Source organism: Photinus pyralis, unplaced genomic scaffold, assembly GCF_008802855.1.
Source record: "Photinus pyralis isolate 1611_PpyrPB1 unplaced genomic scaffold, Ppyr1.3 Ppyr1.4_unclustered_Scaffold6073, whole genome shotgun sequence".
In the NCBI taxonomy this organism is placed as follows: Eukaryota; Metazoa; Arthropoda; class Insecta; order Coleoptera; family Lampyridae; genus Photinus; species Photinus pyralis.
The window spans coordinates 1-21,305 of record NW_022171892.1 but is presented as its reverse complement, the minus strand read 5'-3'; the positions used below and the strand labels follow the sequence as shown (position 1 = coordinate 21,305).

The 21,305-nt window shown below is 33.9% G+C and overlaps 1 protein-coding gene across 2 annotated transcripts; it reads right to left on the bottom strand.

Annotated features, from left to right (window-relative positions):
- Positions 1-1,743: 1,743 nt before the first annotated feature.
- Positions 1,744-20,848, bottom strand: LOC116182590 (protein ROP). Of its 2 annotated transcripts, none has more exons than XM_031503128.1 (10): positions 20,821-20,848; positions 16,564-16,722; positions 16,215-16,367; positions 16,043-16,146; positions 8,751-8,899; positions 8,485-8,700; positions 8,119-8,431; positions 7,826-8,071; positions 7,591-7,781; positions 1,744-1,960 (listed from the first exon to the last, which is right to left on the bottom strand). In XM_031503128.1, exons 1-10 carry the CDS (start codon positions 20,846-20,848, stop codon positions 1,744-1,746), a joined length of 1,776 nt encoding a protein of 591 aa, XP_031358988.1. The 2 variants fall into 2 exon arrangements, with proteins under 2 accessions (XP_031358988.1, XP_031358989.1); XM_031503129.1 differs by lacking the exon at positions 16,043-16,146 and adding an exon at positions 9,002-9,105.
- Between the last annotated feature and the right edge of the window lie 457 nt (positions 20,849-21,305).

Here is a 21,305-nt window from a genome sequence, read left to right as displayed (position 1 = left end):
GAAATTGTAACTAGTAGGAACAATTTTTGTTGCTATCCTCGTGTGAATAGGTGCGTAGTGAAAATTCTCCCTCCATTTCCCTTTTCAACCACGCCTCATGTACACATGCTTCATCTTTCGGGTTCGAGACGACTGTTTCGTCCTCATTTGAGCTACCAGCAACCTGTCGTTAAAATTAGCCATTCCGCAAATGTATGAATACACGTCTTATCTCAGTTGATATATTTTGCTTAATTTGAAGAGATTTTGAAGAAATGTTTAAGAAGTTTTCAAGGAATTTACAGAGATTCTGAAAACATTTTGAAGTGAGCTTTTGTAATGTTTCTGAAGAGAAATTGTAGAGATCTTGATTTTGAAGACATTCTGAGGGATTATGAAGATTGTGAAGGATTTCAGAAAAGATATTCTGATTTTAGAGTTTTTGTGCAAATTTTGAAGAGATTTTAAAGAGGTTCTGAGGGATTTTATTGAAGAAGTTCTGAAGGATTTTGTAGAGATTTTAAAGAGATTCAGAATAGATTTTGAAGAGACTCTAGCGAGGTTTTGAAGAGATTTAAAAGAGCTTTTGAAGAGATTCTGCAGAGATTTTGAAGAGATGTTGAAGAAATTTTGAGAGGTTTCTAAGAGCTTCTGAAGAAATTTTGAAGAGATTCTAATGAGATCTTGAAGAGCTTTTGAAAAAAATTTTATTGAAGAGATTTTTAAAATATTTTGAAGAGATTGAGAAGTTACAGATTTTGAAGAGATTTTTAAGCGATTTTGAAGAGCATTTGTAGATTTTGATGGTTAGGTCTGGCTACTTCTACACGAGGGTGCGCTTTTGCAATCCTAGCGGGCGAATTATAATAGCCTACATCAGTTCATACCATAACGCTGTGGGTACTCTTTGGTGTTACCTTCAGAACTATACCCCCTGATATTAACTCTCTCCCTTGCTTTCTTCAGAAATAAAAAAATTCCTCCCACTTTATTCTAACAAGATAAACAATTATTGATTATGAACGTTTATTAACTTTGACTCTCTTTGAATACTTCTAAATGTCAAGCTTTTATAATATATAAATAATGTAACACACTATATTTTCTTAAACTATAAAATGACACATTCATCGCTTATAGATATGATTTTTTAACGGTATTTATTAATACTAGATTAAAAACAAAAACTTAGCTACAATGTAAACATTTGAATGACTAATAACAATGCTACACCCTAAGCTACAGAGAGGGAGAGAGAGATTTAATTACAAATATACTATGTACCTGAAGGACTGCATTTTTCTCGTTATTTAATTCAGCGAAGACACCTAGAAACTTATTACTGTACAAAAGTTTAGGAAAGCTACCGAATAAGACTAAGAAAAAGCTAGTTATAAAATAAAATCACATTGAAATATCTCACTTTTAAGCCGTTTGAAAGTGGCAGTGCAAGCAAGATGCCGCTTAGTCCACTGTTGTTCATGAATAATTCGAAAAGTATGTGCAGAAAGGCTGCTTCAATTGCGTATTTGATCTTGCATCAATTAATTAATAATAGCTTCAGACTCCTTATCAGGCCCTAAATGTTATTAACACCTGCTAAAACGGTATAAGTAAAATGATTTAACATCTCATAAATTAATATCTTTACAAATTTATTAACAATAAATTACTATCAAACCGAATATGAATAACTCAATGAAACTAAAAAGCAATTATCTACAGAAATTAGGGTATATAAAAAGAAACTTTCTTCGCGTTGTTCTAGCCTCCTAACGTGGCCAAATCACTTAGAAAAAGTTCAGGCGTAAGTATGTGGGACGAACCGATGATCACCTCCCAATTCTTGACAGCATTTGTTACCTCGTATGCGCAGCGAATTTCCGAGAAGCATATTCCACCGACGACAAACACCAACAATCTAGGTACATTCTTTACTGTCTGTTGACCTTTGTCCTTATGCCAGTGACCATATCGTACACTAAAACAATATGTGTATTAATACTAAAAGTGTGACAAATTTGGTTAAATTTGATGTGTTGTGTTGCCAGTGTGATGTAGAAATTAAAAAAAAACTGATCAGAAAGAGTCCTCTCAAACTGATCAGCTAATAGTTAATAAGGTTAAAGTTAAAATCATTTTGGGTTACTCTAGTATAACTACTTATGGTTTTCTGCATGTGTTGCTTGAAAAAAAAATGTAAGGTTTGGTAAACTAGCCAATGGCTAGTTAGTAAATAGTTAGTAAATGGCCAGTTAACTCAACCTCATCTACTAATCCAACAAACTGAGACCCTGCTCCATCAACTGGACAACTCATGGATTGCACAGAGACCTATGATACTTACAGGGCAGAGCGCTCGAAAAAGTCTCAGTTCGGGACACATTAAATACATTACGGCTAATGGAAAATCCGTGCGCGGCTCCACTATTTATTTTTTTACTCTGAATCCGTTTAACATAGAGCCACGAAATTTCAATGAGAGCTGGTCAATGGTACAGGCAATTAAATTATGGTGTTTGTTAATTTTTAGTAAAACTGGAAATAATGAGTTAAGGTTTAAAGTGTTTGAAGATAAAACGACGAAGTAAATCCGTGTTTTTCTATATTTCCACCATCATATTACTATTTCTAGGAACGATATCGCTATAATACTTTCGGTGTCTTAAACTAGAATGATATGCGCCTCCAATTATGTGTATATAATGCCTTATCTGGTATTAGTGTAGATTTAACAGGGTCTACAAAATCGCGCATTAATTATCCGCGCAGAGCAAAATTCCCCACGCGAGAAACTTTTTTATTGTTAGTACAATTGTATCACATATATCGAATGAATTACGGCCATTACGACGCAATAACATTAAAATATCATGTCCGCTATTACTGATATTTTTTGCGTATCTACCCCCAAAATCCGCTTGAGGGGTACGCGTACCACAGATTGGGAACCGCTGGATTAGATTATAAAAAGAACACTCACTTATCTTGAATGGTTAAAGAGATATGAATTTTTGAATGGGCCCTAGCATATTGAAATTTTTATAGGAAAATGGGCATGTCAAAAAGTATGAAAGATCGGTACTTAAATCTTAATTGCGTTGAATTCAGAATAAAATAACGCATTAAAATAATAGAAAATAGGATGTTTGTATTTAAAAAAAACAAGAGGCCGCCACTTCTGCTGTATCCTAAAGGCGCCATCTTGAAATTATTTTATTTCAATTCGCAATGGACGATAAAACCGCCTAACGAACGAGCAGCGTGAATCACCATGAATAATAAATGAAAAAAACAGTTTTCACCGTTCAGAGAAACGGTTTGGAATCTGTCACAGGGAGGTAGTATAACGTGTCCGAATTTGAAGCCAAGTACACAAAAGCCTCACAACGTAGCTACCCAGCAAACGCTCAGAAATGCTGTGTAAACAATGTCATAAAAACGTTATTTCGATCTAAACATCAACAATAATGACAGGACACGCTGTATATGATAATATTTCAATTTACTAAGTAATTCTAGGCGGATTATTTACGAAATAAGCACAAAGTTGGTTTATTGTATATGAATATGTGTCTCAGTGTTGTTTTTCCTTTTGGAATTGTTTGTAATTGAATAATTATTTTTAATTTGAATTTTATCACTTTTGCAAATTGTTTATTTAGATTTGTGTATTTAATTGTATAAGTGAAATTGCGTGTTTAAATGTAGGGACATCTGGTCGTTTGCGAAAAGGAGCTTTTTCAGGCGAAAATTAATTAACCCACGGTTTTATTGCTGTCAGGAGATAACGAAGAGAAATGTGTTACAAAAAAGTTTCATTTTAGAGAAGTGGGTACGTTTGGCGTGTTCCGTTGTGATTGGAGAGTTGTTTGTAATTTTCATAAAGAAAGGTGCTTATTTTACGGTGGAAGTGGTGTTTCTTTAAATAACGTAAAAACGAGGCTGCAAGTTCCGCGACAGTAAAACAGAGTGTAAATTTGTTTTTTTGAACACGCAGTTCGTCGGTTTCGAAATAGTGTGCAGAAGAAGTTGAGCAATCTTAATAAAAGATTTAAGTTATCCTCAAGTGAAGAAGTAAAAATTTGTGGAAAGGTTTTAAAACGGTCTGTCTGTATTCAGAAGTTAGTTCGACTGTGAGTAAACAAAACAGTTGTCTGCTTGTTGAAACCTTTCAAGAAGGATAGTCTATCATTAAAAGTTTCTACCGTCCAAGCAGCAATCAAAACATCTTATTTATAAAGTTCCAGTTTAATAAAGTGTCCTGAAGATGTCAGCGAGTGTTTTTGTTGTTTGATATAAGTACGCCTGAATATCGCAAATCTTGGACGACCAGATTGTTTAGACTAAGAAAAAGAACTGTAAGTAATTTAGGGTTTTCATATTTTATTTTTCGCCCACTTGCGTGTGGGGTAATATGTCAAAACAAGCTTTGTAAGCTTTACTTTCTTGCAGGGTTTTTGTTTTATTTTTTGTTTAGAAATAAATGTCTGTCATTGTCAATCAATTGTGTGTTTATTAGAATCCATTTTGGGACACGGACAGAATCTTTCATGTCAGATTTTTCTTTTTGTGCCCAACAGTGTTAATCAAAAGTTGTGTAGTAAATTCTTTGGAATTTTTTGGAAGTGTCAATATTAGAATTTTTCCTCTAGCAGATTCCAAATGGAACATGGAAATACCTATAATATGCAGGGTGTTACATATAAGTATGTAAAAAAAATTTGGGTCGTAGAGGGAATCAAAACAAGCACTTTTTCCAAATAAACCCAGGCTCCACCGTGTTTCAGAGCCACTCCCAAAAAAGTGGCGAAATTTGCATTTCTTCATTAATTTTTTCTCAGCAAGCATTATAGTTTGAAAGACTGGTGCCACATCTTTGAATAGGTTTTCGGGTATGTCCTTTCCGATTTTGCAATTTTTTTTAAATTCCTACCACGAAATGGTTCACTCCTAAATGGGAGTGCGAAAAAAATTCTGACTTCGACCAAATTTGATCTGGGGGTTTTTTTTAACATGAAATTAGTTTTTGAAAATTCGGAAAAAAAATTTCCATTGCATTTCTTGACCAGATAACTAAAAATGCAGAATTCCACGAAATTCGTTGTACCGCCAAAACCCGAATTTCCTAGGTAAAACCAGTTTTAACTATCTGCTTTAGTCAATTCTAGTTTACACTAGGTAAAACTAGAATTGTGTAAAGTAGATAGTTAAAACTAGGATATTTGGGTTTTTACTGATATCAGGTTTTGCTTTAATTTCAATGGGTTTTGACGGTAACATATACACACTTGATGAGTTAAGGTTAAGTGTCCCACGCCTACTAGTGAGTGATGTAATTTTGCATATAGTTAATTGTAAATATCGCAAATAACGAAAAATAATAATCTGAGTCAATATTATGACACTTGGAATAATGCTTCTTGATTGTAATGGAACTCTACTTTCTCACCACCCGCAGCCACGCAAAATCTACATCTTTTTGGAATCGAATTTGCAGACTTCAATACCATATATCGAATTTTTTATGTTCATTTAATCATCATATCGACTTAAATCGTTATTTTTTTGTTATTTGCGACATTTTCAATTAACTACATGCGAAATGAAATCACTCACTAGTAGGCGGGGGACAGTTTGTGACCCGTAGGCCCAAACCTCAAAGTTTTGTTTGAAAAGTGATTTTTAAAAACTGTTCAAAAAAATTTTGTTCCTTAACTCATCAAGTATGTACACAACGAATTTCGTGGCATTCTCTCCATTTTCGTTGTCCGGTGAAGAATTGCAGTGGAATTTTTTTTTCGAATTTTCAAAAACTAATTTCATATTCGTGATTTTTATGTTCAAAAACCCCCAATACCAAATTGCGTCAAAATCAAACATTTTTTAGCACTCCCATTTAGGGATGCGCCCTTTCGTGCACAGGGGCGGCTCTCTATCCAGAGCCAAGGAGCCATGGCACCACCTCAAGGAACCTGCTAATTATCAATTCTTAAAATATAATTAACTATTATTAATTGTGCTCACTAGAGTACATAATTGTGCTTTAAAACTTAAAACAAAAAAGTAAATGATTTGATAAATTAGGTACCAAGAAGAATTCATTTGTGCTTATCCGTGGACTTCAAATACGGTCGAGCCGTGCCAAACTGAAACTGGCTTGTATTTTCCTACAAGTGTGGACTTCCGCGGGGAGTAGAGGGGTGGGAGGAGCGAAACCGAAGTAGCGTTTTATACATAGAACTTGAGCCATCAGAAGTTTGGCTCATAAGCACAATAATACAATAACACAAGAATAATGTGTACGTGTATTAAGTATGCTTTGCGCCGTTTTCCTTGTTTCAGTCGTGATAAGTCAATTTTTTTTACTTCTGTGTAAGATTACACTTCCCGGATTAATTGTTACGTAAAATACACAAATTAAAAAATCATTTAAATAAACCTTTTTCCATGCATTCTCTGGAAGATAGACTTTAAATAAAGCAATTAAGCAGGCCGTTACCGGACTTAAATATTGTTAGAAAACGAAATGCGTCTGAAAGAGGACAGGACAATAGCGATAAATCCGAAAATAAAGGAGTAGGGATTCAGAGAATTAATAAATTTCAGTACTTGTTTAGATAAAGATTTGAATAGTTATTTGTACAACTATTGTTGAAAATGATACTTCGGCCTCATTAATAAAACTGCAAATAAAATGTTGCTATTGTTTATAGATCGGACTAAACGCCATGGAAACGGATAGTACAAAACGTGAAAAAAGTAACACTCCATACGATTTTTTGTCAAAAAAATCCGCTAATTCTCATCTAAAACAACACAAAATGAATTACTGGAATGCATACTTGAAGTATACTTGAAACAAGTCTCCAAAGAAATTAAAGGGGCTAGATTTGTTTCCGTCACTTGCATTATAAATATTCGAATTATACTCAAAATCTAAATAACTGGAATAATATGAAAACAAAAATTTGTAACTATTACAATAATGGGGAGGGGGACACAATTTGGCACTACCTTCTACGCAGCTTACGAGCCGCCACTGTTCGTGCATACTCAAAAACCTATTCAAAGCCATGCCACCAACTCTTATGGTTACTGAGAAAAAAATTAAAGAAGAAATGCAAATTTCACCACTTTTTTGGGAGTAGCTCCCAAACGAAACACGTTGTACCCTTGGTTTATTTGGAAACAATGCTTGTTTTGATCCCCTCTCCCATTCAATTTTTTTTACATACTTATATGTAACACCCTGTATATAATGAGGGATCCATTCAACCTTCTTTTAAACATGACTAGGATTTGGTGCACACTGCTATCAAATTTCACAGGTAAGTTCAATTGCCTGTCAATTATTTGTAAGTAAAGTATCTCAAATAATTGTTTAATTATATAACCAAAAATCAAAAAGATGATCAATTAAACAATCAATTGATTTTAAAGTTATTCAAGTAATTAACTAATCGACTGGTTTCTGCATATTTTACAACAGCACACACTTGAACCGACTTTGCCAATGCATTAACAATGCAAATTACCCTAACTGAAAATCTACTTGTTTCAGATTTGGGTTGTTACCAAATGTTGATGATATTGTGTGCACATATTTACCTTGTGGGCGCATGATACCCAGAAGTTTGAGCTCTTCCGGCCAAAAATGGGAAATGTTTATGATCAAGTTTGTCCTCTATACAATCTTCCATTATATCCTTAATGATTGGCGTCCATCTAGACATTTGGTATGTTTGCTCGGTGATGCGTTCCTTGCGAGGAACCGTATACTGCTTTCTGCGATTACTGCCCTACAATAACGGCTGAAATAAAAGTGACAACAAGGATGACTTACATCTGTAATAACATTCACGCCAAGATACTGAAGATTTGCAATCTTCTGCTTGTCTTTAATTTGCGCATGTGTAGCTAATTTTGACAAGTTCTCCTCTGTAATTCCATTTTTGGCGAGTGCATATAAAGCGATTATACGCATTTTATCGTATTCATTCGTAATTTTGGGATCTAACAAAATTGGCACGATATTACGCATGTGATCTCTAATTCGTTCGCCTTCCGCATCTGTTCCCATAGCGAGATCCTACACAAATAAGATCAAACTTCCGATTAGAAATATTCACAACTAACCTGTTCAACTTTGCATAGCTTGTCAACATAACCTTGGTATGCTTTCATGCAATCTTCTGCCAAATGCAAATGAGTAGAATACTTGGACAGCTCCTTTTGATATTGAGGCATCTTCTTAATCATTTGGGACAAATCCTTTAGGGATTGTTTATCTGTTTGTGTCATACGTTTTGAATCGGTAAACTTCTTTAAATTCTTTGTTACACTCTGCGACACTACTGCAATGTGTTGATGACGAAGCTCAACCCAAAGTTCGTCATTTTCGTCCAATAGCACCTCTTTTTTTTCAACAGCACCAGCGGAAGCCTCATAGCTGTGTCATTTGAATAATACACTACGTAATCCTTAAAAATGTATTTAACTTACCGATATACATCATTTTCGATAGGTAATAAATCATAAGCCATTGACTGGAAGGTGAGCTCATGGAGTAAAGGCGAAACACAATCAAAGCCCCTGTCTAAAATAAGCAATTGAGATCTGGCTTTTTCAGGACCTTCACCCATTGTCGGCTCGTCGGCTTTATACGCATCCAATTTCTGTTGAATCAATTGTGCCAATTCAACATTTCGTTCCCAATCACTAAAAACGATGACTTTCATTATCCCACATCGCAGTAAGTGCAAACAAACCTTCGATAACGGACTGAAGGGTACTCGCCCAACGTAGCACACAAAGTAGCTATTTGTTCCGCCATCCTTTCCATATTCGCATTTCTGGCGGCGGCAAGTGATGGATCATAAAAGCATTGAAATGTTCCCGGAGAATCCAACGAGAATACCTATAATAAAAATGTGAAAATAGACAATATCATACATTACTCCACTACTACATAAATAAAGAGAAAAGAATAGAAGCTAAACATGCAAACAACTTCACACACCTGTGATTCATAAGGTAAGAAGGCTATGTTGATCTCCTTTAATGTTTTTATTTTCTTAGCGGCGCAAGATTTGCACAATTCATTGAAAAGTTCCTCAGGGCAGACTATCAGAAGAAATAGAAAAGATTAAGAAATGACTCATCCACAATGACAATATAAAAGTTGTCATCTTAATCCCAGGAGCACCCTTCTAATGGAAACGAGAAATCAATATTCAAAATACACTCACACTTTGGTTTTTGCAAACCTATCTGATTCATTAATTTTTTCAAGGGTGTTTCCGGGTTCTCTACATACACTGCATACGTAATATATTCATCAATTAAAAGAGAGTAAAAGTATGTACGCAAAATGTTTCATAGTGGGATCAAATTATAATTGCAGTATTTGGACCATAAACGTGCATAGAAATGTGGATAAACTTAAGCGTTAAAATAATGTAATAAAAATAATCAGTTTGAATTAAAAAGTGAATCGTTGGTTTGCACAAAACCTCTGTGAGTCACCATCTACAAGTTGTAAGATTATTCTTTTCATCAATATTATGACATGCAGTTTTTTTCATTATTGCGCACAAAACCATCCATGAAATAATACTAAAAATTGGCTATCGTTGTGGTGTTATTGGTAAAGTTGGTCGTTATAACGTCTGACCATCTAAAGTAGAGAGGGACCGTGGATGGCGCTGAAGTTATTCATGGAATTATCTTCTATAGGAAAAATCAAGGTACTCTGCCTATCCTTACGTGGTTAGTGTTAAAATTGGTTATAGAAAAAACATTAAATGCACTTTTTGAGGATATTGTAGGTCTAAAGCAGAACAACTTGTACCATACATGTAATTTGGGCATGCGCACACCGAATTTTGAAACGCATGCGCATAACGCTTGGGGTAATCTTTTGAATTCATTTTCATTGGTAATATGGCAATAAACATTTTAAGTATTAATCTTACTAAATAGAAACATTGAAATGCGTTTGCGCAGACAGGGAGGCGTTTTTCATAAATCCTTCCTTTTCCTCTTAGTCCAGGGAATAGAGGGTTTTAACTTGCAAAATGAGAAGTAGTTCCAATTTCTTTTGCATGTCATAGACAGTCATCTGGTGGTTAAGAATCTAAGTTTTCAACCTCCCACCCCTTGTGCTTCCCCCGTACCACCCCCAAAACCACTGAAATTTGGTTGGTTTCTTAGTTTTTCAATCATGTCTTTTTAATGGTTCACTTTAGAAAAAAATATTGTTATCAGAACTTGTTGAGCATAAAATTCTACATAACTTTGATATACGCTACTTTTTTGTGAAATGTTTATTAAAAAAGATATAGAGCTTGAGAGTTGGTTATATTTTTAAGAATTCTGAAATTTCTATGTAGATGTTTTAACCAAATTTCATACTTTTATCTCTATAATTAAGAGATTTACGACAAAATATCTTGAATTTATTGTGGTATAAATCCCTCTACTCTGCACCCTTACCAAAGGGGATGCATAATAATGAAACTTGCAACCCTTGCTAGTGAGGATATTTGAATCACTGTGAGATTGTAGCACTTTGTAATATACTTTTGAAATTAAAAAATTTGTCCCACTTCAGTTCAGTTTCACCCCCCCCCCCCCCCCGCGCGCGCGGTAGGAAGGTAGGAATAGATATTTCAACGCTCTTTATATAACGATAAGTTCAAGATATTTTCTCATAAAACTCTGAATTATAGGGATAAAGTATGAAATTTGGTTAAAACATCTACATAGAAATTTCAGAATTCTTAAAAATATAAGCAACTCTCGATATCGTTTTTAATAAACATTTTTCAAAAAAGTGGTGTGTATAAAAGTTGTGTAGAATTGTATAGTCTACAATTTCTGATAAAAATATTTTTTTGTAAAATGAACCTATAAAAAGATATGATTGAAAAACTAAAAAATGGATTCTTAACCACCAGATATTCTTTCATGACATGCAAAAAAAAATTGGAACTATTTCTCGTTTTGCAGGAAATGGTCCATTTTCAGTCTCTATTTCCTGGACTATCTACCATACATGTTAAATCCTAATAGATTAAAAAAAACTGCATATTATTTTTCACGCGGGATTATTTTTCATGAAAAATATGTTGATCACGTAATAATGCAATACGCAATAATCTTCAAACCAATAAACATACTACAGGGTCCTGCAACTGTGGGTCGGTCTTTCCTAGCTCATACCTGGTAAAATGTCAACTATAGATAGTTGTGCTGTGAAATTATTTGTAATCTGTTTGGCAAAAATTGACGAGAGCATTTTAGTAATTTATAAATGTTATAAATCTTTCCTATTGACATAATTCATTCTTCCATATTTCGACAGCAAGTGAACATGCGCATCTAGAGAAATTATTTTTGAATGCACAGGGTGTTCCATTTGTACGGTTTAAATACATAACCAATTTTTTAAAATAAAACACTGTATATTATTTAGTTGTTTCAATGTCATTTGTTAACTTCTGCATGGAAACCCATTTACTGTTTGATTTTTTGTCAATGTTACCATCTCATTTATTTTTTTCGAATAATTTGAATAATAATGTTAATCCGAATAAAGGGCAACACTGATAACGAGACGGTTGGATTTAGTGATACAGGGTGATCACAATGAAATGGTAAAATTTCCAAATTTCAAAGTGCCATAACTATTTTTATTTCAAATAGAACTACTACTATTTTATTTCGCTATTCGATAGTATTTTGAGGTCCCTTCACTTTTTATAAAGGACATTCTGTGTCTAAACCTCGTAGTTTAGCTTATTCAATATTTTTCACAAAAGTACGTACTCATTAATTAATTTAATTTTTTATTTATTATCCAAGTTGCTCTGCGCCCTCACCAGGCTTGCGCCCAGTTACAGATATGATAATAAAAAACAAAAGAATGTCCAAAAGTAAATAAGTGTTGCAAATTAATAATTTGCTGCAAGTGAACTCTCTGTTTTGTAGTAAAATTAATTAAAAGCACTAATTCAATCTTTTTTGAAATTCACTTTTTTAATAAATCTTATTGTAATATGAAACAGAGAGTATACTTGCAGCAAATAATTAATTTGTGACACTTATTTACTTTCGGCCACTCTTGTTTTTTATTATCACTGCCTACTCTGTTGCATAAACATGTAATTAATTAATGGGTAAGTATTTTGAAAAATACTAAATATCCTAAAATCTATGTGGTTTAGGTACAGAGCATCCCTTATGAAAGTAGAAGAAAATGGAGAAGACTATTGAAAAACGAAATAAAATAGTGGTAGTTCCATTTGAAAAAAGAAAAACTTTTGAAATTCGAAAATGTTACCAGTTCATTGTGAACACCCTGTATCACTAAATCCCACTTTCTCATTATCAAAGTGTTGCCCTTTACTCGAATTAACATTATTACTCAAATTTATTTCGTAACTTCAAAAAACAAGGTAGGTATAATTCATCACAAAGTGGGGCTTGCTTAGTGGAATTATTCGGAAAAAAATTAATAAGATGGCAACATTGACAAAAAATTAAAAAGTGAATAGGTTTCAATAATGTAGACTGTAGAGGTTAACAAATAAGATCGAAACAGCTAAAAATATACAATTAAAAAAATCAATTATTTATTTACACCGTAAAAATGGGATTATGGGATAGTGATTATCTGTATGCCTGTCACAATTTTATTATGATATGCAAGTTGCTTACATTAAAAAATTTAACTTTAATTCGGGTTAGATTTTCTGGCTAATCTATTCTGTGACAACTTATATAATGAGGCTCCTAATTAGGTGAAAAGTAAAAGTACCTAAACACAAAGTTATGTTATAACTGTGCAAGTGCAAGTTGGCTATTGGTACTGGCAAAAAAAGTTAGGTAAATGGTGTTTTCTAGTTGCACATATCTACCTAAAGGGAGTAGTGGTAAAGGAAGAGGTTATAAAGCATAGTATGCAAGTACCGCCACCACAAAGAAAAAATAGAAAGTCAAGAAGTTGTCTAAGCCCATGTCTAGGAGGTAGGTAAAAAGTCAGACGCAGATTGGAGTAATTTGAAGTAAAAACACTATAATTGCTTCAATATGGCACATTTTACTAGTGCAACTTTGTATAAAGATTGTACTACACTAGATAGACACCACTTCTATAAATTCCGAACGCTCAATTTTTCTGCAGAAGACTTGTTCACAGTGCATTTTTACTGCCTTGTGTAGGTGTAATCTGAGTCTGACTGTTTTTCTCTCCTTTAATAAATTAATAGTATCACTAAAACAGTTGACAGTCAGTCTACCTGTTACTACTTATGGTCCGTTCACTTATACACCCATTTGACCCCAAAAATAAACCCAGTGCCTCAATTGTGCTCTATTGTGCATTGATGCTTACAGGTTGCGCCTTTTCGGTTTTAGACAAATTTCAAAAATTCAAATAGGAGCTAAGAGAACGCTTAACCCTCCAAAAAATTAAACTTTATCATAATGAAACGATGGTACGCACAATACTTCGATTGTGCTTAATTGTGCTCTTATGCTCACAGTCTGTCTTTTTTGGATAAGCGCCCACTTGGCCCCTCCTTTCATTTTTTGAAATATTTTTTAAACCAAAGAAGCACAAACCGTGAGCATAGTAGATACAAAAAAATTGGTATATCCTTGGGCTAATGAGGTGGGGCTACGAGAACGGGTCCAGATCCAAAACCAGAAGTCCCATAACGCCAGCTAAAATGTTTCAAATATTCTTCTTGTGGAAACAGTAACGTAGACAGGGTGTAGAAATGGTTTAAGCACCATAGAGATTTCAATGCTATATTCTTTATATCGAAATATTTTCTCCCCTTATTATTTTACACCAAAGTAAGGAAATCATAAATTGGAATTATAGCTATAAATCTAAATTTTGTTTCAGTAATTTCATGGTACGAGTGATTTTACTAAGAATCACTGGTGCCACGAAATTATTGAAACAAAAATTCGATTTTTACGCAAATACTAAATTAGGGGAGAAAATGTTTCCATCTTGGTTTCCATATAAAGAAATTAGCATTGAAATCCTTATGGTGCCTAAACTGTTTCTACACCCTATATAAATAAATTTCCTGTGGCTAGAACAGATACCACTCGCACGTCTACGTATGCGCGATTCTGGCCAAAAGCTTTTCAGATTTTCCTTTTATATCTAAGATAATGTGTACCGAGTTTGGTTCCAATCGGTTGTCGTTTAGTCGGAAATAAAAATACAGACAGGCAGACAGACACCATCGAGATGTTGTTTGATTCAAATTCCCAGTGTTGCAAAACGTGTTATTTCCTCTAAAACTGGGGGCCATTTTTCACCCCAATGCAATACCTCCCTTACTAACATGCAAGTGGTATAAATGTACTATTGGCTATTGCCCCCGTGATTTTTGTCAACCGCAATATCAGACGGAAAGGATGCGCGGGAAAGTAGACAGGATGGAAAACTTGCCTAGAACACTGAATCTGGTCTGGTCAGTGGTGTACGTTTGTGGAGTCAAATGGACATGCTGTGAGCAATGTATAATAATAATAATAAGATCGTTATTCTTGAAACTGTGCATCACAGCCATTGAAACGTCATACAGAGTGAAAAAATAACAAACTGTACGTGCAGGTACGAACAACATTGAGTGAACATATAATAAATAAATTAGCAAGTGGATTGCTTAAGTGAATCTAGCCGTCATGAACTCTGTGAATTCCTTGACAGAATAAAACGTGTTATCCTGTAGGATATTTTATTTTTAAATGATTGTTGGTTGCAGGTGGTGAACTCTAACGGCAACAAGTTAAACAATTGTGAACCCATCATATAGGGGGATTTATTATAGAAAGAGTGGTGGTGCTTCCTTGTGGAAATGTTGTCCTTACCCCTCGTATTGTAGGTGTGGGTATCTCCCACTTTAATGATGTCACTATACACTCAACGGACAATTACCTAGCTGCCTAAAAGTATACAATTAAGTTTTTTTTTCCGTTTTAAATTCTCACTCAGACCACAAACTGGGCTCCGACACAACAAGATCCAAACTTCACTTAAAACTTAGACCAATTATTTCCTCATTCTTGATAAACACAAACTTTTTAAACTCAAAATTCCAATAGTAAAAACTTCTTCACAACATTAAACTTGTTTTTACATTCTTTAACTAATATGAGAAGGATTACGTTTTCTATGTTCAAAATTGTACAGGCGGCTCGGCTACTGATACCAAATTTAGCGTCATAGACAAATACGCTCTTTCAAAATAAACCAAAACAGCTCTATACTCAATTTTTGCTATTTAAGCAAAAACCACCTCCTCTAATAAAATCAACATACAGTTATTCCGGACGATACTCAAAATTCCATTTACGCCACCAGAACTGACAACCACTTGCGTCGCTTATTTCATATGTGACATTGTTTGCCGAAGAACCACTTAATTCTTGTCCAATAACAACTTCTTATAAACATCTAACCAGATAAAACTTTAAACTCACGCAAAAAGGTCCGAAGATATGCCAGAAATGCAGATTTAGTTTTTATTTTTTCTGGCGTTTTTGAACAGATACAAAAAAATAAAATGCACTTTCTTATTGCCACTATTTGAGCTCTACAAAGCGGCGTTGAGTGATTTTCAAGACAACATTTGATCTAGTCTTTTTGAAGATGTATTCAGTGTTCCAGACAAAATTTCCACCCTGTATATCTATGAAGAAAGTATATTAATGGAGTTTTTCACATATCTGCTTAAAGTTTTATATCTAAACACCTAAAACATTTGTATACATTTCATAAGGTTTATATTTGCACACTTGGCGTCTCATATCCCAATGTGATAGTCATTATGAGACATCGATAATATAAATTGTGAATCAGGAAAGTGTTTGTTAATAGAATGTAGCTTTGTGTAAACAGTAATGTTAGCGTCCGCCTTTAACACCATACAAAAGTATTGCATTGATTAGTAATTGTTAAAATTTGGCAAAGCATGACAAGAATTATACATTTAATAGCAAAAGCTTCATTTTACCATTAGTAAATAGATACCTGTTGCTCAGTAGGAATGAATGCTATGTTGATTTCTTTTAGGGTCTTAATATACTTGGCAACGTGAGCATGGCTTAGCTCATTAAACAAGGTATCAGGACAAGCTGAAGAAAACCAAAATTAAAAAAAAGAAAAAATGTCACGTAAAGAATTTCGATGCACAAATACTTACCCTCTGTGAAGAATACGTGGGCGCCACGATACATAGGGCGGGGGGTCTCGAAATCATTCATAAGTAAATGAATTGACTTTTCGCAGGGTGTGATTAAGTAAATCGCTTCCATCGATGGAAGCGGCTCTCTTTTTTTGGCAATATCTTCAACCACTATCGGTAAAGCATGAAATTAATAAAATATAAAGATAATTATGGAAATTGCAAATGGAATTAATTTAAAAAAAACGTTATTGGAAATGGAGTTCTTTTGTATGGAACTGAGCACTGACTGTATATTGGTGCTACAAAATATATCACCAAAATAGTAATATGCAACATCAATGATATCAAGAAATTAATTACATACATGTGATTCCCTCGGCAGAAATATCATGCATTTTACAACAAGCCGAAACCATTCTCATTGCCAATTGATCAACTACTAACACTCTCCATTCCGTAGTTCCATGCTTAATTGGTCCATTTTTCTTAGGCCCTTTGTGTTTGATCACTTCTTGCATTATTTCTGAAATAAATGAATTAAAAATAGCTCTTCTATATAATACAAAGTAGGTATCATGAGCTTATGTTTATTGGAATATTTAACAATGATATGCAGAGAAGCATGTAAAAAAAATTGAGTCACAGTGGGGATCTAGTTTTTTGTTACATGCGCTTGCGTCGCTTAAAAGTGGTCGTGTATGCATTGAATCAAAGTAAAGTCATATTTGCCATACGTTCTACGCGCCAGACTAATTTGAAATCTTTCTATTTCTTTGATGTCAGGTAAAAAGTACAGTTTACATTTGCATTCAAATTTAAGTATGTATTCAATATTTTTAAGTTGAAAGGTACCAAGATCCCAAATGCCAACTCCATTTAGGGGTACGCCATCTTGGAGTAAGAATTTCTGAAAAATTGTACAAACTCGTAAGAAAATCCCCAAAACCTAGGTAAAATCCTTAGTCCCATCCTTTTATAATAATAATAATAATAATATTAACATATATTTACCCAACAGCATAAGACCAATAACAGGACAAAACCTTCATAAGCTATAGCATGCTAACCATAATGCTTAAGAAAAATTAAGTATATAGTAAATTAAATCTAATTAATTTTAATACAATTGACAAAAACAAAAAATTTGAAAATTTCAAAAAACTCTAATGAAGTACAAATACATTCTTAGCAGATTCTATAAAGATGTGACTTATAGAGTCGTTGTGGGTATCAACTAAATCACAGATAAGATTGTATCTAGAGCACATTAAATCGACAGGAGCTCTAGGTAGTAAATTTGTACGAGATTGGGAGACATAAAATGCATCAAACTGTCTACTACTAAGCCTAGGCACACTAAAATTAATACATGCTAAGTTGAGGACAATCAGTAATATTGTTTAGTAATTTATATAAGAAAGTAAGACAAATTATAATTCTCCTAAATTCGCAAGATGTCATTTTAGCTATTCAATAATGTTCCATGGTCAAAGCCTTGACAGGGGCACGCACCAAACTGCTTTAACCATAAATATTTCAAAAATTTTCTTTGGATATTTTCAACTAAGCTTTTATAATATTTATAGTGGGGGTACCAAATAATTGCGGCGTATTCCAGTCGAGGACGAACTAAGCTAAAATACAAAAGCTTTATAACATCTATATTATGGAAGTCTCTTGTGCTTCTTATTACAAAGCCTAACATTTTGTACGCAGAAGCAACAGATTCTGTAACATGATCATTAAATGACAAATCTTTATCAAATAACACTCCCAGAACGCGCGTACGTATACATTGGGATAAAGTAATACAATTCCCTGTATACTTGTAATCAATTTTATGTACTTTTGTCGTTACCGACATAGATTTGCATTTGTCTATATTTAATTGTAATTTATTCGACACCAATTGTAGATTGCAAACAAATCATTTTGAAGAGTAATACAATCAGAAATTGTATAAATTGATGAGTAGATTTTTACATCCTCGGCAAACAGTAGTACAGTCGAGGATATTACTTCACATAAATCATTAATAAATATGGGAAATAATAGAGGACCCAAGTTAGAACCTTGGGGAACTCCAGAGGTAGCTATATACTTGTTGGACTGGTAGCCATTGTAAGTAACATACAAAGTTCTATTTGTTAAATATGACTTAATAAGGGCGACAAAGTGATCAGTGTACTGCACAGAAAAAATGAAACAAAAAAATTAGTTACATACGCCAAACTCGTTTTTAGTTTTCGACCTAAAATAAATTAATCAAGTTGGGTAGTAAGCGCATGCGCGGCTCATGTTTTTTAGATGGACGCACAATTTGCTTTTATAAATAATAGTAACAGCTTCTGTTAAAATTTCAGAAAAATTCGGCCACAAACATGAAAGTTGGATTACAATTTTTTTACATGTGTACATAAATAGTGGCCTGAGTAGTGTCCATGATTACCAACAAACGCAATTTTCTGTTTATCTATCAATGCATTTAATCGCTTCCTAAATCAAACTGTGGTGTAGATCAAGGCTCAAGGCCGGTTCTTCCTAGTCCAAAATGACCGCTAAAATTGAGCAAACGTTGTGTGAGCTTTGGCTAGTCAAGGATCAAAGTGTAAAACTAAGAAAAGCGAAAAAAAGGAACACAAATTTTAAAAATTTTGTGTGCTGTTGGGAGGTGTGTTCCCTGGTGATACACTTTATACCCTTGGTACAGTACTGACACCTTGTTCAGTGCAACTGTAATAAAAAAAAGAAAAAAAGATTTTCACATTTTCCATGAATTCAGACTATTTATGTGTACAAAGAAAAATATGTTAAGGTATACCTAAATATTCTTATAAATTAAAAAACGTAGCATTTCGCAGTCTGCGCATTCGCACACACTTGATATTTAAAATATGCAATATGTTTGCTTTTACTAAAGTTGACATCTCGCAGTCTGCACATGCGCACATTAATCGTCAAGATTTTTTTTGGTTGGGTTGCCAAAGCTATAAGCTACCGAATGCAAAAAGAACGAATTAAATCTCTTGAAAACTGTAGTAGTTAAGGTTGAGGTTAAGGTCTCCGACGGGCAGACAGTGGGAGAAAGTGGTCATAATAGCGTCTTCCCACATGAGTTGGAAGATGCGCTAAAAAGTTACAATTTTCTGCAATCCTACGTCATTAATTCCAACGGTCGCCAAATTGACTAATGTATCTTCCGGGTCAGTTCACAAAATTCTAAAAAAAAACAAATTATTTCCATACAAGGTACACGTTTTACAGCAATTTGGCAGAAGACAATAATTAGAATAGGAGAGTTGCCTTCTGCGAGTTAATGTCCCAAAGAATTAATAAATATCCTAATTTTGCAAAAATTCTTTGAAGAGTCAAGTACATGACAAAGGGGACATGCTGGTAAGACGAAGAAAATGTACACTTTCAACAAGATGGAGTTCCGTAACATTAGAATTTGGCTGGCTCATTAGACGTTATCTTGGTAAATGGATTGGCAGAGGAGATGCCATAGAATGGCTACCATGGTTTCCCAACTTGACTCCCCTTGATTTCTTTGTTCGGAGATATTTGAAAATGGTAATGTATAAATGTTTTGGAATAAATCTTTCTTTTTGTGAATAATAATTATAATTTTATACCTCTATATAAATAATAATTATTACTATAAAAAAATTTACAAAAAATATAGTAAGTAAAGTAAACGCTTTTTACATTTTTGAAAGTTTATAATAATGTACATACCAAAAATAAATAAATGAACTGTAATAACAGTTTAAAATAACATAAAAAGTAAGTTTATTTTCATTTACTAAGAGGCCCTTTGGATACATTCAACACTTATGGAGTAGACTGTTAGCACTGATTCTTCATAAGAGTGTTGTCAGAAGGTAACAAGAGCATGAGAACGGTGGAGGTCTAAATATGTAGTCACTGTAGGGTTAAATTTTGAAATGTATGAGGCGACCTTTTCAACAACCTATTGATAGTAATGATAGTCTTGAGTCTTCTATATTTGTATGGTCAAACTTGTATTAATAAAATACCTGGCAGTCCGTTAAATCTACTTAACCAGCACTAGTCATGGAAGCGCATATATATAAGCATAGGAAGTAAAGTTACTAGTCCAGTAAATTTAACGGAGGATAAAAATATCACACCTTCGTTTATTGTAATTAACAACATTTTGCGAATTAAATGCCTGTCTAAATAACATGCATTGATACGATACATGTCATGATATTTATGTAGTTACTACCAATAAATGAGTCCAAATTAAAATTAGAAAGTTAGGTTTGATTGAATGTAAACACTTTGGTTGCACGCCTCCCGGTTAATATTGACATATGTGACGTCAAAATTCCCCTTTAACGTAAAAATGGTGTAGGTAAATCTAAATACACCTAAAATCGATAACTGCTCATTGCTTTAAATTAAACATAATCGTATTAGAAACCACGTGTTTAAAATATTCTCAAATATGTAAATATATATGAATAAATATTCACGAGGGCAAGATTTCCTACTAACGATTTGCCCTGTGAAATCACCGAATCATGAATGAATCGAGATAACAACACTGTTACAAGTGTGGTTAGCTTATGGAGATTATAAAAAATGTACTCACTGTGGCCCACTTGAGCTTTTAAAGCCATTTTTGCAGTTTTTACTATTTATTTCACCAGCCCAATCAAATTAAATCGACGGAACCTTCTTATTAATGAAGGCCGTCAGTTTACAACCGCATGCGTAATCAGAAATTTGGCGTTAACGAAAACGTTAGAGCAAGAGAGACGAAAAGAAAGTCTGGCAAGGAACTGGGAAACTCGAAACAGAGCACGCACAGGTTGGCTTTTATGCACTGCGCATACCGGCACATAGTGACTCATTTCGCATTTGTTGAATGTGTCCGGTGTCGTTGTATCGTACGGAAGCTGGTATTTCCCATATTTAGATCATATTAAAGTAACGTGGGAATGTGCAATTTAAGGAAAATACGACCTAATTTTGGTGGTATTTATTTAAATTGCACTTATACACACTACACAAGTTGTGTAGCGGAAGCTAATTGCAATGGGTCAGAATAGCATCGCAGTCCTTTTCGAGGTATCC

Coding starts and splice junctions, on each gene's coding strand:
- LOC116182590 (XM_031503128.1), bottom strand. CDS start 20,848: ATGGCTTTAAAAGCTCAAGTGGGCCACA. Junction 8,072..8,118: donor AGCTATGCAAAGTTGAACAG/GTTAGTTGTGAA, acceptor TTATTTGTGTAG/GATCTCGCTATGGGAACAGA. Junction 1,961..7,590: donor GGGTATCATGCGCCCACAAG/GTAAATATGTGC, acceptor ATATTGTTTTAG/TGTACGATATGGTCACTGGC.